A 23,559-nucleotide genomic window follows, 5' to 3' on the forward strand; every position below is an offset into this window, starting at 1 on the left:
GCTGTGGGAGCCCCCAACCAGCCCCAAACCTGCCTTTTTCTTAAGTTGGGGGGTGGCTACGATGAAGGATAGTTGGAAGAAAGGCAGGCAAGGACAAGGAGGTCCCTGTCCTATGAGGAAATCACCCTTAAAAGGATTTTACTCAATCAAACAGTTAATTTAAAAATTTTAAGGTGTTTCATTCAAAGTTAATTCTTTAAGTGACATGGAAATTAAAGCTAATGTATCAGGAGAAAGTTGACAAAGGCCTATATGGCTAGAGATATATTCTGAGATATTAACATATTTTAATATTCTTTTTCCTTCTTTGATTTTCCCTTCACCAACTCCACCAACTCCTTACCCCCATTCAAAATATAGCAGGCTGTGTGCTTTCTTGCCCCAGGAGAACTTTGTCACAGACTATTACTTTGGTAGCCCCCGATGATCCATTTCTCCCATATTCTTGCCTGTGGTATAGTCCCTTCCCTTTAATTTAGGATGGCCCTCTGACCTACTTTAACCAATAGGGTGTGGCAGAAGTAATGCTGTTCCCGTCCTAAACCTTAAGAAGTTGTGCAAGCTTCCACATTTGTGCTCTAGGGGGAGTCAGCCGCTAGTCTGACTACCCTGACACCACCTCTGTGAGAATCCCAACCAAGCCAAGAGGAAGGGTTGAAAAAGACATCTGAGGGCCCTTCCCAACAACCCCAGTGGAACTCTCAGCCAACAGCCAGCACCAACTGACCAGCTACGTGAGTAAAGCATCCTGGAAGTGACTCCTCTGAGAACTGCCCAAGCTGATAGCACCAGGAGCAGAGAAATCCGGTTCTACCAAGCCCTGCCAGAATCACAGAATCATGAACAAATACAGAAAAAGATTATTGTTTTAAGCCACTAGGTTTTGAGGTAATTGGTTATACAGCAATAGATCACCGAAACAAGATACAGAGTAAAAAAGACACTTTGGTCCCAGGAACTTATTTTTTTTCTAAAAGCCCAAGCTCTTAGAAGAATGCAGAGGCTTTTGGAGAGGGCATAAAAATGAATGAAGGACTTATAGTCATTGATAGAGTACCTTGAAGAAAGATGAAGAGAGATGGATTAAAATTAAAAAAGAGATTTCCTCTGGGCTGGTAAGAAGAGATGGTACTCCCAAGCCTCCTAAGTAGCTATATAGTGCCTCTGAGCAGATGGGATCAAGAGAAGCCTTGTAAGTGATTCCCATGTCCCAGGTGGCACGAAAGCAACAGGAAGCCACCAGATCTAAAGAGGCCACGTTGACAAGGATAAGCTGCTCTCCCCACTACTCAGAACTTGGAACTTGTTAAAACTGGCAACAGAAGGAAACCCAAGATATTTCCTACCAATCTGGTAGATTGGGGCTTAGAGTCATAAACTGTATTACAGTTAAGTATTTTTAGCTAGCAAAGTCTGAACTCAGATCACTAACATCGTCCTTACCTAACATCGTCCTTACCGAAAGAAATGTATTTTAAAAAAAATTTTTTTTGAGGGGCACCTAGGTGGCTCAGTTGGTTAAGTGTCCAACTCTTGATTTTGGCTCAGATCATGATCTCAGGGTCATAAGATTGAGCCATACATCAGGCTCCCAGCTGGGTGTGGAGCCTACTTAAGATTTTCTCCCTCCCTCTCCACCTGCCCCTCCCACCGCCCCCCTGCACTCGTGAGTGCTTGCTCTCTAAAAAAAAAATTTTTTTTAGAAGATAGGAGTACTCAAAAACTCACTTTCCTTGCTCTTTATTTTCTTTCTTTTCAAATTTAAATTCAATTAATTAACATATAGTGTATTATTAGTTTCAGAGGTAGAATTCAGTGATTCATCACTCTTATATAATACCCAGTGCTCATTACATCATGTGCCCTCCTTAATGTCCAATACCCAGTTACCCCATCCCCACACCCCCCTTGCTCTTTATTTTCTTGGTATTTTTATTTGAGGAGAATTTAACTTCATCAGCAAATCGTAACAACCCTGTATTTCCCCACCCCCTTCTTTCTGGCAACTCTCCTTGATCTGTAATAGTTGATCAACCTGGTCTCAACACAGTTACACAGATAACAGCACTAACCCCCAAATCAGCAGGGATTTCTGTAAGCTTCCCTCTATTGTGGGGACCACTCAGGAGTTCGGCTATGTGACTAGCTTTGAGTAATGACATCAACAAACATAATGCAAGCAGAGCTTTGATAGGCACTTCACATTAGAACTTTTTCTTTTGAAATTCTGTGACCGCCAAATAAGAAAACCAAGCTATCCTATTAGAGATGCCTAATAGAGGAGAAGGAGTTTCGGTTCTCAATAGCCTCAGCTGCCAGCCATGTGAATGAGACCATCATGGACCATTCAGCCCCACTCAAGCTGCCAGGTGACTGCTGCTGTATATATGACTTCAAGTGAGACTTAGCAGAGCTGCCCAGGAAAGCTCATCCCAAATTTCAGAATCATGAGCAAACACATGGCTTCTGTTTGAAGCCACTAAGTTTTTTAAAATAGAAAACTATTTACTGGCCGCTGTTCACCAATATTTACAATAAAATAAGCAATACACAGTTGGGTAACATTCTGATTACTACAAAGTTACTGTTGTTCTGGACTTCTGCTGAACCAGTAACACAAATCTGAAAAGACTGAGCCTGCATGTAAGGAATGGTTTGGGTAAAGAAAAAAACCCCACACAAATCAATAGTTTAAACTACAAAAGTTTATTTGCTCATTTATGCTAGCAGGTCTGAAACAACAACATTTCTAATCATCTGATTGGTTTCATGAACAAAGACTTCCCATGAATCATGATCTTTTGGTCAATATAGCACAAGAGTTTCAACCTTTTGTAAAGGAATGGTTCTCTAGAAGGAACTTTGAATGCCCATTTAACTAAGCCTTGTTTGGATTATTAAAACAGCATTTTTTTTAGTCTTCTCCTCTGAGTGGGGAGGTTATTGGGAGTGGTAAAATTTTTCCTTCCAGGGAGTTTTGCAAATAAACTGTTGCATTAAAATAATTATAGATATAGATAGGAATTGTGATAAGTCTACTTTAAATTGTCCAATAAAATAGTTTTTATTTAAATTGTCTACTTAATTACAGAGTCATCTGTTTGCTTGAAGGTTTACGGCTTCAGGAAAATTTTCAATTTCCCTTGAGGTAGTCTATTTCTTGCTTTGCTCAGAAAGATGGCATCCCAGAAACAACATGGACTTACCCATGATTGTGAAATGCCACTTTTGTTTTGGTGAATGCAAAAAAGACAAAAACAAAAACCCAACAACAACCATTTATACTTGTATAAATAAACAAACAAAAAACCCAGAATGTTCCTTAGCCATTATAGGTTAAACATAAGTTCTGATTGAGTTATGACTATGGAAATTTTTTCTAACATTTAGAAAAACTGCTCTTTAATGAGAGAGAGAGAATAATCTACCATGGTATCATATGTTCTTTTCTGATAAATGAAGTAACTACGGTAAGTTTTTATTTGTCCAAAGTAACCAGTCCTATTGACGCAAAAAACAAAAACAACACTTCCTTTGATACTACTCAAAATGAACAGATTAAATTTGATTTTCATTAGAATATAGTTATTCACATAAGTCATAGAACCAAGACATACATACATATATGTATGTATATATATATATATATATATATATATATATATATATATATATATATATGAAAGAGGCTGTTCAGATTGCCATACTGGCACATAAGACTGATTCAGACTTGACCTTTAAAAAGATACTATCAATGCTTCCACCAATAGTTTCCCGTAATATTGTAGTACACTTCTCTGGCAGTTTTCTCTCTCTCCTCTTGGCAATTATCTTGAAATCTCTTCTAAAGGTATCTTGAAATTCTTCTAAAGATATGAAAAGAGTTTCTGTTTGTATCCACATATCTATACAATTTGGAATTACTGTACAGAGAAATGAGACATCGCCCTGATGAACTGGACCTAGTCTCAATTTGATGAAATGGTAAGGCAATTCATTTTACCCATTAACTAAGAATTTTACCCAATTTGTATTTTTCTTGAGCCATTTAAATCAAAGACTATTACATAATGGGATAGAAGGAAAAGGTCACATGAATTTGAGAGGTAAAACATGAAACATCAAAGAAATCCCATTGGAGTCAGAGGTTACTTTGGTCTGCCTTTCCCTACTTCTCCCTTCAGGAACAGGAATGGCATTTGGCCACAACTTGCCTCTTGCCAATTTATCCTTTACCATCTACTGCTCCATTCTCCCCACTTCCAGCCCTAATTATGTACCCCAGACATGACATGCCTTCACACTCTTGTTCCTACTGTGTTCTACCTTGAATATCATACATGTCTAGCCACTTTCCTCCCCCAAGATTCTGGAACATCTTTATATGGACAAGCAAATTTAAGTTTCTAACATACACAAATGATAAGAATCTATAAAATTAACCATGAAGGTCTTTTCAAACCTAGTAAAACAGAAAATATACTAAATAATTACTCAGACTTTTGGAGAATCGAAAAAATCCCTTAGCCTACCTTGGGCTTAGCAAATTTACATGTCACTCTCAGGTACAAAATATTCACTAGGTATTTTTAAGAAATGGAAGGTAAATGATTAGACGAGTCCTCTCAATAATGACACTTTTATTTGTTGAGTTAGGGCACTATGCACCCATGGTAAGGATATTTAATGAAACGCTATAATAAAGGCTTTTACCGAAAGAGTACTATATGAAGCATTTTGCTAAAATCACCTAGCGTAATCCTTTGGTGTAGGTGTTCTAATTCACAATTTTTAGCAACATGGCAACAGCGGTGGAGGTAAGGTCAAGTGGGAAGGTTTAAACACGGAGACACTTCGGGACCCTCGGAGGCCCCCTGAGGGAGGCCACGGTGACGTCACAGCATCTCGGTTCGGACGTTCTCAGGGACAAGCTTTGTCTCAGTGGCCCACACTGGAGCCCACATAAAATCACTAGCAAATGAGGTAGAAGAGGCGGCGCAGGGTGTCCGGGCCTCTGTTTTCTCCGCGTGGGGACACACGAGCCCGCTACGGAGGAAATCCCACCCAGCGAGGCCAGCAGGCCTGACGCTTCCCGCCGCCGCAGTCCCGCGACCCGGGCGCAGAGGCAGCATCCCTGGCCTGGGCACCACCGCCGCGGCGCCGGGAGCTCGAGGCCAGGCAGACTCGGTCGGGGGTCACGTTGAAGCTGGAAGGTACCAGGACCCTCTAGGCTGGCACAAAACCACCACTCCGAAGACACCCGCCGCGGGTCTCGGTACTAGCTCTCCCTCCTAGGCTTTGGGTCTTCCTCCAAGGGCGCAGGCGCCCGCAAGGAACCGCGTTTCCCTCGCAACTTCTCGAGGGCCAAAGGGGCGGGCCCTGGGCGGCAGGCGCTGAAGCCCCGCCCCGCCCGCGCGGCCTGCCGGATTCGCCCCGCCTCCTCTGCACCGCGGTCGGCCCTTCTTCCTTCTGCGCCACAGACCGGGGCGGTGGCCTTAGTGCGGGCTCGAGCTGCGAGGTTCGCGTGGGAGGCGGCGGGCGCAGGTTCGGGCCCTACGAAGAGGGCGCTGCGCGCCCCCTTCTCCCCGGGAGCGACGGGCCGCGGAAGTGACGTGTGCAAGAGCAGGAGCTCGTTTGAATCGGTTCCCGGGTGATCCTCGCGCTTACCGCTGCTCGGCCGTCGCCTCCGCAGCTGAGGGAGGAGCTGCAGCGCGCTGGGCTAGAGGCCTCGCACCGCCCCGGGGGCTTGAGCTGAGAGCGCCGCGCGGAGTGTGCACCTCGGCCTTGAGCGCGCCCGCGGTAGACGCCGGCGCTGCGGTTTTTTCTCCTTTCCCCCAATATGGCAGCGGCGGGCGGCGGCGGGCCCTCGGTGGGGCCCGGAGAGGACGGCGGAGGCGACGGCTGCAGGACGGTGTACTTGTTTGACCGGCGCGAGGAGGAGTCCGAGCTCGGGGACCGGGTGCTGCAGGTCGAGGAGCGCTCGGACTACGCAAGGTTCCGCGCCTCTGTGTGTCAGGTACGCGAAGGGGCCAAGGAGGGATGCGCGGGTAGAGTTGGGTTGGGAGGGTGACGAGACACTCAAGTTGCTCACGAAGGGCAATAAACCTGTCACCTGGCGCTAGTTCTACGGCCTTGGCTTCTGTCTCCCGGGTGCCCGCCATGCCTGTGGCCCGGCGGCTGGAAGCTTTGGGCCGGTCCCAGGCTCGGCCTGGGAGTGCAGAGCCAGCATCTCCGTGGGTCTCCCCCTGCCCTTTTAGGGGGTCGGGGTGGGGGTGGTTCCCGCTGCCTAGGATTTCATACCTCGGGTTTAATTGGCCCGTGGCGACCTTAGTACTCTAAGGCCTTAGTACTCTAAACTCATCTTCCAGTAGGGAAAGCCACTTGTGTCTCTTCATGTGGAACTTTTTTAAAATTACGAGCGTAGAGTTAGAACCCGATGGCTGTGTTAGGAGTGTTAAGATGGTGCAGAGTTCTGAAATTTCTGGAGTCGATTGAACTCAGGTTCATTAAATGATACTATAATTTCCCGGGTCGTCCTGTCAAGGAGGTTTGTAGGCCCGCCCTGGCGGGGTCCTTCCGTGGTGAAAACATTTGTCCCAGTGAGCTTCGCAGGTGGAAGCTGCCCTTCTGGTTTTCTGAACCCGAGCCCATGAGAGTTTTAGAACTAACTCGAGAGGTGTCTGTGGGTAGCTGTGGAACACCAAAGAAGGGTGTGTATGCCTGAGTACATGTATGTGTATGTGTGAGATAGATAAATGTGTGAATATATATATTTGTGTTATATGTATCTCCACTGTATTAGTTTGCATTAAAAATTAATGACTACGTAGGAAAAGCTACTTTAAACTGTGAAGAGTTTTATAGGTAGGAGGTGGAGGTGGTGCCTGAGCTTTAAAGAAGGGATATAGTCCTGTGCAGCGTTAACCACGTAAAGTTCTTTTTAAACTACAAAGAACACTTAGCTTCCAGGGAAAGAGAACTTTGTGTGAAGCATTGTTTTAACTTGATTAGGCTGATGATTTAGTACTGTTCTAGACACATAACTCTGTAGTTGCTGAAATAATTGATATCAAGACCTATAGAATAAAAGGGACTTGAGAGCAAGGACTTTGGCTTGTTCACAACTGTATTCCCAGTGTCTAGAACCGTGCCTGGCACATGGTAAATGTCGAAATTAGAATGAATGAGTGAAGAGACAAATGTATAAAGAGTGAATTCCTTCTATGCCTGGATATAGCAGATTCCCGTGTGTATATGAAAACCGAATGAATGAGTGCTCATCTTTATTGATGAATGTTTTCTATTCAAAACCACCCCCCCCAAAGGAAACCCTTTATGTTTGTTACTTTTATTGTTTAAAAGATCGGCACATTAAAGAAAATACGGAACCAGAGGGGAATATAAGTAAACCTTTTTTTCACTGTAAAATTTATAACTACTGGTAGCACTTGGGGTTATTTCTCTGCATCCTTACCCCAATTTTTTTATAGCTATTTTTTCACTTAACGTTGTTAGTATTTTTCTGTTTTAATGCAAGTCTTCATAATCAAAGTTTGAAATGGTTTGTTTAGTACCACCGTTTACATAACCAGATCCCTTCTTTTTGTCTACATTTACATTACTTTCAATTTTAAGTGATGCCATGATAAACATCTTTGAATAATAGTCTTTTATTTCTCTTTAGTTTAGGCTCTTGACAGTGAAGTTCCTCCAAGGTCAGGAATATTTTTAAAGCACTTGATAGGTATTTTCAGGTTGGTTTTCAAAAAGGTCATACTAATTTATTCTCCATCTAGAAATAAATTGTCTTCTGTGAAAAGTCTCACTGTTAGATGGGGAAGTATTATTACAGAAGTGGAAACTTACTTTTGGAGATGGATGACTCACTTAAGTCAAACAGATAGTACAGTCTCAAATTAGGATTCAAACCCAGAACCCATATTCTTTCTGTTATACCACTTTGCCTCAAAATAAGTTGTAATAGGGAACATATATATATTTATTCTATTCCTTCAATATATATCTTATAAAGATTTTATTTATTTATTTGGTAGAAAGAGCAAGAGTGCATGCATGAGCCTGGGGGAGAGGGAGAGGGAGAAGCAGACTCCCGGCTGAGCAGGGAGCTCAAGGTGACCTCCATCCCAGGACCCCCAGATCACAACTGGAGCTGAAGGTGGATGCCTAACTGACTAAGCCACCCAGGTGCTCCATTCCTTCAGTATTTTAATTTGAAAATCAAGGAAAATATTTCTTTTGACTAATTCTTCTTCGCACTTCCTGCTGGAAGAGACAAAGGTTAAGTTTGATTAGAAGTGAGAGGGAAGAACTAGTAAGAAAAAAAATGGAAGGCTAACTTTTTTCAGAGAATTTACTTTCTAAAGCATCGTTAGATTATGTAACCTAATCCCGTAACCTTGTTTCCATTACCTACATGAACAACTGAATTAAATTACTGAATTAAGTCCAAGGTTATAAAGTTACTAAGCAGCGAAACTGGGATTAGAATCTATGTCTGTTTGATTCTGAAGCTTGTTATTTTTAGTTTAAAAAAAACCTCTACAGTGCCCACACTATTTACTAAAGCCTTCATTTTCCGTGTGTGTGGGGGGTGGAGGAGGTAAAATAGTGCACTAAATTAAAGTTTTTCCTTAGAACTTAAACCAGCACGTGCTTGTAGTGCTAGAAAGCATTATGGATCTTAAGGAAAGAGTAGATCTGGAAGAACCCCTTAGTCCTGTGATAAGCAGCTATTGACTCACCTGAACACTTATGGCCTTGCAGAGTCAAAGATTAGAAGATGATTCATTTGGCTAGTTCTTAAGCTATATCCAGACATTAAGGGAAGTATGCAAACTTTTCCCTCCATCTCCATATTTGAGGAAGTGCCTACTTTTTCCTTTGTATGGTTTCACTATACCTTGTTTTTTTTTTTTTTTTTTAATATTTTATTGATTTATTTTACAAGAAAGACAGCCAGCGAGAGAGGGAACACAAGCAGGGGGAGTGGGAGAGGACGAAGCAGGCTCCCAGCAGAGGAGCCTGACATGGGGCTCGATCCCAGAACGCCGGGATCACGCCCTGAGCCAAAGGCAGATGCTTAATGACTGTGCCACCCAGGCGCCCCTCATTATACCTTGTGACTGTACCATGGCACTTATACCATCGTACTTAAAAAAATTTTTTTTTGCATGGTCCTTGAGGGCAGGAGCCTTACCTAATAGTTGGTTTATAGCTGTCTAGTTACATGAATCACTCTCTTCCTTTAAAAGAAACTTGTACTTAGGGTACATATATTAAAAATTCTAGGAGATGAGGGGTGCCTGGCTGGTTCAGTCTGTGGAACATGTGACTCTTGATCTTGAAGTTGTGGGTTTGAGCCCCATGTTGGATGTAGAGATTACTTAAAAATAAAATCTTAAAAAAAAATTCCAGAAAAGGAAGAAACATAAAAGTAGATACAGGAAGGATTAAGATAGTAACCTGAGGCGAGTTAACAAACTTTGATAATATCTTACACCATTGCTGAGCCATGAAATCAGTTTTTAGTTTCTCAGAGGTCAAAACAAAAGGACGGATAATTTATAGAAAAACTACAGTGTCTATAAAATAAAAACATTCCAAGTGCTAGTGAAGCAAAACTTTGACTTGAGAAAAATTTCTGTCTAGATTTCTTACAATTCCTGGTAAAATGGACAACATCCCTAAAGATAGGAAAGTCTGCTGCTTATTTCCTTTAACACAAGGTAGGATATATGTGTTATTTTGGGTAATGCAAGCTGCTTTAACCAGTAACCACTCAATTTTTTTTTTTTTTTTTTAAGAGATTTCTCACTCAAGTGCAATATGGGTGTTCCTGGTCTGTGGGTTATTCAGGGACAAAACCATTGGATATTTTGTCAAAGGACAAATCATTAAAGGCTAGTTTGCAGAGTTTCAGAGCAGTGCATTGAAGGATATAGTTTCTGGCTTAATCCATGGATGAACTTTAAAGTATTTGAAGATTTTATGGACTACAATTTAGTTAGCCCTTTATAGATATTTCTTAAAATTGGCTTTTGAGAGAAGTTGGGCAGCGGGTAGCTTGAAGCTGACCTAAAGAGATGGCAGGTAATTTTTATTACCCATTAAAGGCACTTCCATCTTCATTACCAATTAACCCAGAAAAAGATGGGACCAAAGTGCTCTTATAAAAATGAAAAAAACCTAATCAAGGCTATTGCCCAGATAGAATGTTATCCTGCTTTCACGTAGGGAAAGGCAGAGAAAGTATATCTATATTTAAGGCCAGGTTAATATAAACACATGAAAGATTTTAGTTTATGTCTGATAATATAGAATTTAGACTAAAAATATGGAGAGAAAAGGGTATGCCATCTTAAAAAAAAGCATAATGAGTAATTAAAAATATTTAATTTATATTTGTCAAATACCAGGCTTTTAAATATTCGGAAATATATGAATTCAAGAAATAATTTTTATATAGAATTATAGGTAAAGAAAAAAGATAGCTTAGTATCTTAATTGAATAATTAAAGGTTATTGGAGAAGAGTGTATGAAATAATTAGATATAAATATTTTTCAGATATACATAGATCTTAAAAATTCAACTTGGCACATAGTTTTTTCAGTAACTGTAAGAACAGATTTTTTTTACAGGATACATAAGCTCATCTAACAATTGGGACACTAGAAATAAAGTAGTACTAGCTAAAAAATAAAGACTCAATACACAAAATCCTGATAAAGTTCTGTAAAAACAGTTTTTATTTGTTAAGTACAGTTTTCTTCCCCATCGGTTTATATCTGTAGCTTCATTTCTTAGGATGGCATTGCGTGGGAGATGATTAGTTTTAGTAAAGTATACCAGATTGCTCTTCAATATAGTTGTACTGATTTTCAGTCTTCTCAGCAGTGTGTAAGGTCCAATTTCCCTATAGGGAGGCCTGTACTTTATATTATCAGGACTTAAAATTTTTGTCATCTCATGGGAATGATATTTTAATTTCTCTAATAACTAGTGAAGATGAGCATCTTTTCGTATTTTCTAGTTTTTTTTTTTTTTTTAAAGATTTTATTTATTTGACAGAGATAGAGACAGCAAGCGAGAGAGGGAACACAAGCAGGGGGAGTGGGAGAGGAAGAAGCAGGCTCATAGCGGAGGAGCCTGATGTGGGGCTCGATCCCATAACGCCGGGATCACGCCCTGAGCTGAAGGCAGACGCTTAACCGCTGTGCCACCCAGGCGCCCCTCTAGTTTTTTCCTTTATGGCTTGCAGTTCTTATATATTTTCTTATATATTTTCAGAAATTCTTTTCTCAAAATTATTCCCCTATGTGTTCCTCCAAAATTTTGGGTTAATATGCAGCACCTTTAATTCTCCTGGCATTTCTTTTTGTGTATGTTGAGATGGGGATTTTATTTTGTCTATTTTTATGCAGTAACTAACTGTTTCAGTGTCATTCATTGAAATTATTCTTTCCCCACCAATATATAATGTCACCTCCTGTTTGCCAAGATCTTCATGTATATATATGAGGGTCTGTTTCAGGGTCCACTGTTCTCTTCCACTGATCTATTTATTATAGTATATTTTACATTACGAATTTTTTCTTATGAAAAGTTTCAAACATCTATAAAGAGATAATAGTATAATGAACCCACATTGACTCATCATCCAGATTCAACAGTTAACCAAGTATTTACCACACAAGCATCATTTTTGTCTTTTGTAGCATATTCCAGTTCTTGGTTCACTTCACTCCTGTATATTTCACATGTATTTCTGTGATCATACCATCAAAATTAACATCTTAAAATATCATCTAATAGCTTAGTCCATATTTAGATATCTGTCTCAAAATGTCTTTTTATAGTTTGTTTAAATCAGGATTCCAACTGGGTCATCAAATGTCGAATTTGGTTTTTTATGCATCTTAATGCTTTTAAAATTTAGAGCATTTGAGCAAAACCCTCTCTTTTCCCCAATCTCCTTATTTTTCCTGACATTGGCCTGTTGAAGAAATCAAGTAGGTTTTTCTTTAATAGTGCACGTTCTGGATTTGTCTGTGCTCCTTTATTGTGTAACTTGTTCTATTTCCATATATCCTGTAAACAAGTTATTTTTAAAGGTTTATAAACAAAATTTAGGCTCACCTTCTTTGAGGTATGGAGGCAAAGAATACTACATAGGTGGTGCTGGTACTTTATGTTCTGTCATATCAAGAGGCATGTAATAAATGGGTATTTCTCCCCCCTTAGCAATGCTACGATCCTATCAGTGGAATTCAGGTAGTTTCAGCTGGATTCCTCCATAATAAAAGTTTGAGCTGATGGTTCATCTATTGATGGTGGTACTCTGATTGCTGTTCCTCTTATTTTATTAGCTAGAGTTCTCTAAAGAACAGCTTTGCCTCATCAAGTAGAGCCATTTGGTTACCTGTAACTACAGTTGGTATAAAACAGCAGGATAAATGCTTTATTCTTTTTCTTAATTAGTGTTCGGAATAAGGAGTTGGTGCCCTAATTAGTTTCAGTAGGAACCAATAGGGTTTAGTATAGCTATTGAAGATTTGAGTATCTTTAGTCTAGATTTCTTTTAGTTGTCTTTGGTGGTAAGGTTGGTCTAAGATTAGTCCATCATTACCTGAAGCAGAAGTTGGTCTTTTCACTTAACTGTACATTGTTTAATTTTAGAAAGAGCATATGTCTTTTAATTTGAAAGGTATATAAAATTTTAATGAAAACGTTAACTCATTTTTCTAATTCTCATTTTTTGATTAGTTGTAAAATTTCAGTTTTTTGTGTTCGTTGGATGTTTGTTTGTATTTTCTCCTTTTGATTGTTCATCACTTTTTGCTCTTTCTCTTTGTTGATCTTCATCTTGTTTTGTGAAGGCTTTTTGTTTCCTAAGGATGCTAACTCTGTCTCTTGTTGCAGTTCCCTCTCATAATTTATAATTTGCCTTAATTTTTAAAAGTTATTCTGTTGGAAGGGGTTATAATAGGTAAAAAATTCTTTAATACAGAAAATCCTGCATAGCATGGCTGTCCTTATCTCAGTGTTATAAAATATTAACCTCTATTTTTTCTAGTACTTTTGTTTTTATATATTTAAATATTTAATCTATATGAACATAGGTGTTAATGATTTGCTCCAGATAAATTTACTTATGTATTGACATGAAATAGGAGGCCCTGTTCATATTAAAACCCTTCAGAAAATGTTCCACCTAATCATCATGTTCCTAGGTGACTTAATGTGAGAAGCAGAAAAAACAACCTTGCTAAGCAAATAGGTAATTAATAGATAGAGCTGTGCTTAATTATGCAGAGGAAAAATGTTAAAAGTATTGAGACTTAGACTTTTTAGGTAAATGTAGTAACTGTTACAAGATTATGATACACTATTGATATTTTCATATTCTTATAAACTTTAATGCATATTTATTTCTTTTGTGTAATAATTGATTTTATTCCTGTTATTTTGGATAGACACTTGGCATTTCACCTGAAGAGAAATTTGTTATTACAACAACAAGTAGGAAAGAAATTACCTGTGATAATTTTGGTAAGCAGCGTTTAATTGATGCCTTTGTATTTAATATGTTCTAGTACATCATAGGGCAATAACTTTTTCATTATACAGATAAGTATCTAAAACTATTGATAATTTTGGTTACTTTCTTGGGATGAAGGGGGAAACTATATATGCATAGTTTGTGCAGAGGTCATATTTTTTCTTTTTTCTTTTCTTTTTTTTAAGATTTATATATTTTAGCACACACCTTCCATTGGGGGGAGGGGCCGATGTGGGGGGAGAGAATCTCCAGCAGACTTCCCACAGAGCATGGAGCCCGACTTGGCGCTTGGTCTCACCACCCTGAGATCATGACCTGAGCTGATATCAGGAGTCAGATGCTTAACCTACTGAGCCACCCAGGCACACCGAGGTCCTATTTTTAAAACAAGATTATAGAAATATAGTTATCAGTTATGGCTGCAGAAGATGAGATGTTCTATAACATCTGGTCACATTTTTTTTACATGGGCCCTCAAGAAGTTGATTCTCACGAACTTGGATTCTTCCGTTATATATATTTTTAAAATCAAATTAGATTCCAGGACCTGCCAGGTTTTCATGCATGATTCCTTTTGAGTTTAATCCTACTTCTCCATTCATGTTAATGCCACTCTAATGCAGTTCCTCATCTGATTTCCTGTGGTTGTTTAACTTTTTAAAATTGAGTGTTTCAGATGAGTGGAAGTATTTGGGCCTATTCCACTATACTATCCTTAATAAAACACACCTGAATTTATAGATAGATCCATTGTTTGAGGGTTTGCCTGTACCATCTTTAAAGATATCTTAGAGATACAATTTGCATATTCAAAATTATAAATCCATTGTGTTTTTGATGCTAGTGTAGCACTTAAGATATTACTTCTTAATTACAGATGACACTGTTAAAGATGGAGTCACTCTATACCTGCTACAGTCAGTCAATCAGTTACTACTAACAGCTACAAAAGAACGAATTGACTTCCTACCTCACTATGACACACTGGTTAAAAGTGGCATGTATGAATATTATGCAAGCGAAGGACAAAATCCTTTGCGTAAGTATTACATTTATACTGGTTTTGACAAACTATTTCTCTCTTTTATCCCTTGACCACGTGTCACATTCCTTCACTGTTTGAAAATTCTCTTTCTACTTTAATTAGAAGATTATGACTCGTCATTGTGAACTTCCTTACTTCAGCCTCTTACATTATTGTTCATCACAATATGTTTCTTTTTCTCAGTCATCTTCAGAGTAAAGATACCTCTCCTTTAAAACTAATCTATTATAATTCATTCCATTTTAACGCATAAGAAATGTACCTACCGATCTTTCCATCTCCTGTGTACTCTGATTTATTCTTCCTGGCCTCCTGTAGATGTCTCCCAATTGAGAAAATATTTTTTTTACCTTGCAAATTTCTGTAGCTGAACTATACAAGTAAGTGGTTTGTGTTCTGGTCTCCATTTCTTTATTATTTCTTTCCACCTTCACTTCTCACAAGTTTTTATCGTACCTTTGGACTGTTTGCTTGTGATCTTTACAAATCAGTTGATTTAGAAAGTCTTTTCTGTCTGGACCCTGCCAAAGTGTTTAAAACTACTAAGATGTTCATTATAAACTTCATTAAAAATATTTTTCTTATGGCATATGTATTATAGTTTGTAGGAAATTAGAAGACGTAGATAAGCAGAAAGAACATAAAGAACATTGTGACTCTAGCACCCAGATAGAACCTCCACTTATACTTTGGTGTTTATCATTTCAGACCCTTTTATATATTTTTTCTTTTTAGTGGTTTTATATGGAGCATACTTCTTTAACCAACTTTTTTGTTTAAAATAAAATGAACATCTTTAATATATATGTCAGTGTATATTTGTTTTTAGTGTTTATGTAGTATTTATATAACAGACATTTTTTGAACAGTGTTCTTTTAGACATTTAGGTTGTTTTCAGTCTTTTTTATTGTTACACATCACTATTCTTTTGTCTAAATCATTGTACACACCCTCACCCTAAGTACTAGTAGTATTACTGTCAGTCGCTGTGCCATGCACCATGCCAAGTTCTTTATGAACATTATCTCATTTAATCCTTAATCCAGTGTGGTAACTAATGTTATGTAATGACCCTACTTTGCAGAAGAAACCTGAGGCTAAGAGATTTTAGGTAGCTTGACAAAGGCCACGGTGGTAGTAAGTATTGGAGCCAGAGTTTGAACCCTAGCAGAGGAATTACAGAGCTTGAACTCCTAGCCAGTCTACTCTTTACCTCTGATACTGTTCCTTATATACACGAAAGCTCCCATCTTATTTCTCACATCATATTCTTCTTTCACCAGCTTCCACCCAGTTTTTTGCTCCTGTTTACAACAGCAAAACTCCTCAAAAGAGTTGACTGTATTTACTCTCAGCAGTGGTGCTCCTTTTCCCATTCTCTCTTATTCACTGTCTTGTACTTACTCTTTGAGGGTCGCTGGTGGCTAAAGCCAGTGATCAGCTTTCAGTTCCCATTTTACTCAAGGTATTGACACAATATATCACTTTTCTTCCTCGATAAAATAGTCTTCACTTGGCTTTTGAGAAATCATACTCCTGTTTTGTTTCTACCTCACTGGCTGCCTTCTTTCTGCTCTTCTCTTCCCATCTTTTTCTTTTTTTTTTTTTAATTGAGATATAATTGACCTTCCTTCTCAACCTTCTTAATATTGAAGAGTCTCACAGCTTAGTCCTTGGTCCCTTAACCTCTCTTACCTCCTTGGTGATCTTGTGCAGTGTCATGGTTCTAAATGCCATCGTTACGGCAGTGACTCCTCAATGGTGGAAGTGGTCCTTTTTTTTTTTTTAAGATTTTATTTATCCATTTAGAGAGAGTACCTGAGTGGGGGGAAGGGGCAGAGAGAAAGGGAGAGAGAGAGAGAGAGTATCTCAAGCTGACTCCATGCTGAACGTGGAGCCAGACATGAGGCTTATCTCATGACCGTGAGATCATGACATCAGCCGAAATCAAGAATCAGATGCTTAACTGAGTCATCCAGGTGCCCCAGAAATGGTAATTTTTAGTCAAATATTGAAAGTATTGCCAGACTTACCTCCTGAATTCCAATTTTGTCTGTCCAGCTGCTCATGTGGTATCTCCATTCGCATATCTTAAGATGGGAACCCTGATCTGTTCACTGAATCCTAACTACACATAATTTTCCCATCCAAACTGATTATCGCTCTTTTCTTTTAGTTGCTTAGGCCAAAAATCAAATTGATTCTTCTTTGTCTCATACCTTTCATTCAGTCTGTAAGAAAATCTGATTGGCACTATCTTCAGTATTTATGTAGAAATGACCATTTCTTTTTTTTTTTTTTTTTAAAGATTTTATTTATTTATTTGACAGAGATAGAAACAGCCAGCGAGAGAGGGAACACAAGCAGGGGGAGTGGGAGAAGAAGAAGCAGGCTCGTAGTGGAGGAGCCTGATGTGGGGCTCGATCCCATAACGCCGGGATCATGCCCTGAGCCGAAGGCAGATGCTTAACCGCTGTGCCACCCAGGCGCCGCAGAAATGACCATTTCTTACCACTTCTGTTTCTTTAAAACCTGATCTTGAGAAATCATCACCTCAGTTATATAATGGATTCTTAATTCATCTCTCATTTCATGCCTTTCCACATAAGGTTTGAGAAGTCAGATATTTACTCTTCTACTGAAAACACTGATAGCTACCCATTTCACTGAGAATAAAAGCCGAGGCCTTTCTAATTATCTATATGTAGCTCTGCTTTGTTTACTCTCTGCCTTTGTTCTGCAACTTTTCCTTTTTGCTTTTTCACTGCGGTACCAACAATATACTCAGCTTAGGGCCCTCTGCCTCTTTGCCCAGATAGTCCCTGTCTCATTCCCTCACCTCTTTCAAGTCTTGTTTATCTGTTACCTTCTCAACAAAAATTAACCTTGATCGCCCTGTTTGAGATTGCAGCTGTGTTCCCTCTGTGACTTTTACTGTTATTTGATCCCTTTTTTCCTGCTCTTTCTTTTCTCCATCACATATACTACCATCTAACATGCTAAGGCGTTGTTAATTATGATTACATTTCATTTTCCATCTTTCTCATTGTTTTTCCATCCTTCTAACTAGAATGTTAACTCCACAAGAATAGGACTCTTATCTGTTTTGTTCTGTTCCTAGAAAATGCCTGAAAATGGTAAGTATTTAAATATTTGCATATTGAATGAATCTTTAATTTTTTCTCTGGGGATAGATTTCTAAATGTGTAATCATGGAGTCAGTAGATACATTCATTTTTAAGACTTTTGAGATATATATATATATATCAAATATATATATATCAAATATATATATATAACATTTCCACATTAGTTGTACCAGTTTTCATTCCTGCTGTCATTATATGAACAAGCAGAAAATCTCCTTGTTTAAGCTCTTGCTTTGATTACTGTGATTTTTACACTACATTCCTAGGTCTTTCCCTGCTTGTTTCATTTGCCTTTAGTGCTGCTTTTGGTTATTCTTTTTTTTTTTTTTTTTTTTTTTAGATTTTTATTTATTTATTTATTTGATAGAGAGACAGCCAGTGATAGAGGGAACACAAGCAAGGGGAGTGGGAGAGGAAGAAGCAGGCTCCCAGCAGAGCAGGGAGCCCGATGCGGGGCTCGATCCCAGAATGGTGGGGTCACGCCCTGAGCTGAAGGCAGACGCTTAACGACTGAGCCGTCCAGACGCCCCTGCTTTTGGTTATTCTTGACCATATGGTGGATATCTTTTCAAGTCATGCTGTTCTTCTTTAAATACTTTTCTCTTAATGAGCTGATCCAAGACTTAACTAATCTGTCAATGAAGCAGAAAACCTTATCTCTGGCTGTTTTTATTCTCTGAAGCCTGGTATCTGTTCTCGCCCCTTTGGAACACCTCTTCTACTCATTGAGCTTTGATAGAGTAGTAGGGCTTCACATCTAAAACAGAGTGTTTTCTTTCTTCCCCTCTCAATTTTTGCTTCATGAGAAATATGACGATTTATCCTATTTGGTCAAAGACTCAAAACCGTCTTGGGTTCCTTCCTTCCTTCCTTCCTCACTCTCCTTCTCTCTCCCCTCCCTTCCCCCCTTCCTTTGTAATTTTTTATCTAAGCAGATACCAGATTCTAATAATTTCTTCCCTCTAAATTTCTCTTACCTCTTTTTTGCCTCCATTTCCTTCTCTATTTTCTAGACTTAATACCATTGGCCAGATCCTTATATCTGATTTGTGGTAACTTCTTTCTAGTGTATAAACATAGCCATCCCGTAAGTGTTCGGAGTGTGGAATGCTTGCTGGGGTGCTGCTCTGGATTAATTACAGTGTTAGTTGGGTTGCACTTCAGTGGCAGTAAGAGACATAAATTTGCTGTGTTCCCCTTTTTAATTAAGGAAATAAAAGTGGGAAGTTTGAGTAGTGACCTTGAAGAAAGGAGAATATTGGTTAATAATACTGAGCCAGTGATACGTTGAATATCAAGTTGGTTGTGTAGTAGGAAATAATTAGCAGTTCTTTGTCAGACAGACATGTTCTGCCATTTGATAAGTTGCCGTTAATCATAAGATTTCTATATCTAAATTAGTTCTTAATAGACACTTTCATAGTTGCTTTGTATTTGCAACCCCCACCCCTCCCCGTCTCTAAATGTGTTTACTTTTGACTTGTGCATTATGTATTACATACCACGAACTAGTATTTGATTTTATGGTTATGGTCTTCTGTTTGTCTCCTATGTCTGTATGTCTGTCTTTAGATTATAAACTCCTTGAAGCCAGGAGTCATGGCTGGCTGACTCATGCCGTATAGTGCCTTACAAGTACTGGTTGATGACTGCTTTTTAATGCTGGTGGTGATTGGTGATGATGCCTTTATTATGTATTATATCATTAGGATCATGATAATACTTTAATTCTAGCTCTTTGGAAAATAAAAGTGATGGCTTAAGGTACTTCAGAGTTTCTTCTATTTTGAACTTTTAAATGAAGTATTTGGGAGGGAAAAGTTAAGCAGTAATGTCTTCTCATTCTCTTTCAGCATTTGCTCTTGCAGAATTAATTGACAATTCATTGTCTGCTACTTCTAGAAACACTGGTGTTAGAGGAATACAGATCAAATTGGTAAGAAAATTATACTATAAAGAAATTTAATTTTTCTTTTTATAAAAGTACTACAAGTCCATTGGAAAAATTAGAAAATAAAGAAAACTAAAAGTAGAAATAATTATCTGATGTCTCTTCATTGTTACATTTTTATGTGCCCTTTATTCTGTGTATATATGTATACATGTATGTGTGATCATAGTGTACATTGTTTTTTTGTGATCATCTGCTTTCTCTTGACAGTACATTGTAGACATTTGCCATATCATGAATATTCTGCAGTATAATGTTCCATTGTTACAGTTTCATTTATTGACTATATTATAAATTATGTAGTCTATTATTATTGAAGATTTAGAATTTTTTCTATATTTTTGCCATTGTAAACCATGCTGGCATGAACATCCTTATAGGTCTTTACATGTCTGTAATTAGTTCCTTAAGCTAACTTCTGAGAAATGGAATTTCTGGATTAAAGGGATTAAAGGACATGAATTCTAAGGCCTTTGATTTATACAGGTGATGTACCTTTTAGTAAGTTGTAATACATTTACACTTCCACCAGCAGTGTATGAGTGAACCCATTTAATTCTTTAATATTTAACTTTTTATATTTTTGATATTGATTTGACTTTTCCTGTCTTTTTGAACTTATTTCATAGCTTTTTGATGAAACACAAGGAAAACCTGCCGTTGCAGTGATAGATAATGGAAGAGGAATGACCTCTAAACAGCTTAACAACTGGGCCGTGTATAGGTTGTCAAAATTTACAAGACAAGGTGACTTTGAAAGGTTAGAAAACCTTATTCACTTTCTTGATGGGTAGCTGGGAATTTTAATAAGGATAAAAACTCTAATATTTCTTCAGTTATGTGTGGTACATTGGAGCTTTTGATATTACCAGTGTATATGTTATCAGCATATATACTTAGATTTTTTATATAATAAAATGTTTATTATCAATACTTAGAAATAGTCAAAACTACATAATATTATGCCCTTCCACTGAAGAATCCTTTTTGTATTTTCTAAAATATGTAGGAGTTATGTCTTAAATACTTTGGAATCTTCCCCCTTTCCTTACTAAAGTTGGATGAGAGCTTTGTGGCCTCTCGACCAGTAGGATGGTTTTAATTACTAATTTTTTTTAAAGATTTTATTTATTTGAGAGAGAGAGAGAGCACGAGTGGGGCGAGGGGCAGAGGGAGAAGCAGACTCTTTGCTGAGCAGGGAGCCCAATGTGGGGCTCAATTCCGGGACCCCGAGATCATGACCCAAGCCAAAGGTAGATGTTTAACCAAGCCACCCAGGTGCCCCAGGAGGATGGTTTTAAACTAAGCTTTAGCAATTACCTGACGCCACTTGCAAAGCGTCTAATGAACCACACTTGTTCTGTTGAGCTCATTGTTGCTCTGCTTTCAGGGCTCTGCTTTTTCTTTTCTTTTCTTTTTTTTTTTTAAAGATTTTATTTATTTTAGTGGCCCTGGGTGGCTCAGTTGGTTAAGCATCTGCCTTTGGCTTGGGTCATGATCTCGGGGTCCTGGGATCGAGCCTTGCATCAGGCTCCCTGCTCAGCAGGGAGTCTCCTTCTCCCTCGCCCTCTGCCCCTCCCCTGGTTGTGCCCTGTCTCTCTCTGAAATAAAGAAATAAATAAAAATCTTAAATAAAAATAAAAGATTTTATTTATTTGAGAGAGAGCGTGGAGGGGAGGAACAGAGGGAGAGGGACAAGCCGACTCCACACTGAGTGCAGAGCCTGACACAGGGCTCAATCCCATAACCCTGAAACTGTGACCTGAGCCGAAATCAAGAGTCAGGCACTCAAGTGACTGAGACACCCAGACGCCCTTCAGGGCCCTGCTTTATAAAATATTCATAGCTGTTGGGGAATAGAGTCTAGTCAGGACTTTTGTATGAGAATATGCTTGTAGAAAATACCCTGAATGAGAATGCCATAGGGGAACAAAATATACTAGAAGTTGTCAGGGATATAAAGATTTAGGTCTTTGGGATAATAACTGATTCTAGTAAGAGTTATGACCCACACGTCTTTTGCTATTTTTAGCTATGTTGTGTACTTTGGGTAACATACTTGGGAAGGATCTGTTGGTATTCTTACTAAGTAATATTCGTTCACATCCTGTTTTGCTCTTTGTTATGTCAAGGAGAATCACCCAAATTTAAGGATCAATCTTAACAATCTTAAAAACTAATATAGTTAGCACAGAAAATTCCCACAGAATTTTTATCAAATTTGTAGACTTACAGTGTCATGTTGAGAGGCAATATAATGAAGAAGAGCTCTGAAATCATTTGGCCTCGTTTGAATCTAGCCTTAATAGTTGTATGACATTGGTGAAGGTATTTTACTTCTCTAAGTTTCAGTTTACATATCTGCAAAATGTGGATAATACCTCAGAAGGTTTTGTGAGAACCAAATTTGTTAGTACATGGTGTAAAATCCATAGGACAGAGCCTGGCCTATAGTAAGCAGTCAGTAAATATAAGCTATATAAACTATCATTTTAGTTGCTACTTTCTTATTCTTAGCCTCAGATTTTTCTATAACCATTCTTCATCGTTATATTCATGAGTACATGCCATTTCAAGGATTTACAAAATATCCATAGAGAAGGCAAAGACCACAGTCTTTTATAGCCTAAGGATAGAATTTAGCATGCAATAGAAATATCAGGTGGTAGATTGGCAAAAAGGTTAGAAAAATGTTATTTAAATCAAATGGAAGAGAAGGAAGTACCATCTATGATGTTAGAGTAAATTTTAACTGAATTCATGGAACGTGGACTCTGATTTTTCTCTAGGTCTTAGCACAACATAAACTTTTAAACTTAAATGTTGGGGAAATTTTGTTTCATTTTTGATAAAAAGGTACCTGTTGCTGGCTTTTGTCCTGGGTTTTTAGGTATTATTTTAGTAAACCATCAGCTGTTGTAGCTATCACGTACTCATACTGTCTTTGAGTCTAGTATCAGTCCCTTGACCCACCCACTCTGATTTCTGTTAACTTCATTTTTTTTATTATGATATGTTAGTCACCATACAGTACATCATTAGTTTTTGATGTAGTGTTCCATGATTCATTGTTTGCGTATAATACCCAGTGTTCCATGCAATACATGCCCTCCTTACTACCCATCACCGGGCTAGCCCATCCCCCCATCCCCTCCCCTCTAAAACCCTCAGTTTCCAGAGTCCATAGTCTCTCGTGGTTCATTCCCCCTTCTGTTTACCACCCCCTTCATTATTCCCTTCCTTCTCCTACCGATCTCCCTGCAGTGATTTCTGTTAACTTCAGATGCTCCCCCTCTCTCCCTTAGCTTCTACTCCTATAGAAAATATTGTCAGTTGCTTTACCGTTTCCAGTTAAGTTTTTACTGGATACGAGAGTGGATGTTATAGGATACAAGCTATGGAAGAAAAGGAGGACAGTATAAAAGTATAAAACAGCTGACCCTCTTGGTCTGTTATGTTGTAGAGAGAAAAACAAGTAAACACACAAAAAATTTATAAGCATTCCAGGTATAGATTATTGCTGTTAAGAAAAATATCAGGTAATATGTTAGAGCCTGATGGGCATCTCTTAAGGTAGATGAGGGTCTCTTTGAGATTGCATTTAAGTTGAGGCTTGAATGATTAGAAGAAAACAGCCAAACGAAGATCCGGGGGAAGAGTACTCCAAGTAGAACACCAGCAAAGACAGGCACTGAAATTATGATCAGCTTCTTTTATTTGGGACGGTGGAAGGAGACAAGCGTGTTATGTTATATGAGGGGGAGAATGGAGGGAGATGAGGTGAAAATTCTAATTTGCCAGTATTCTTTATAACTCTCAACTTGGTACTACC

At 38.6% G+C, this 23,559-nt stretch overlaps 1 protein-coding gene across 3 annotated transcripts in view; it reads left to right on the top strand.

Moving 5' to 3' along the window:
- Positions 1 to 5,451: 5,451 nt before the first annotated feature.
- The window catches only part of SMCHD1 (structural maintenance of chromosomes flexible hinge domain containing 1), a 157,484-nt gene continuing 139,376 nt past the window's right edge, over positions 5,452 to 23,559 (top strand). For 2 of the 3 annotated variants that reach the window (XM_057313253.1, XM_026496043.4), the window contains exons 1-5: positions 5,452 to 6,016; positions 13,496 to 13,571; positions 14,459 to 14,620; positions 19,630 to 19,712; positions 20,357 to 20,487. In XM_057313253.1, the coding sequence (XP_057169236.1) occupies positions 5,840 to 6,016; positions 13,496 to 13,571; positions 14,459 to 14,620; positions 19,630 to 19,712; positions 20,357 to 20,487 (629 nt within the window). In that variant the 5' untranslated portion in view covers positions 5,452 to 5,839. Of the gene's footprint in view, positions 6,017 to 13,495; positions 13,572 to 14,458; positions 14,621 to 19,413; positions 19,541 to 19,629; positions 19,713 to 20,356; positions 20,488 to 23,559 lie in introns of those variants that run through there. The other variant, XM_057313255.1, reaches the window with a different exon arrangement.

Source organism: Ursus arctos, unplaced genomic scaffold (assembly GCF_023065955.2).
Source record: "Ursus arctos isolate Adak ecotype North America unplaced genomic scaffold, UrsArc2.0 scaffold_17, whole genome shotgun sequence".
NCBI classification, from domain to species: Eukaryota; Metazoa; Chordata; class Mammalia; order Carnivora; family Ursidae; genus Ursus; species Ursus arctos.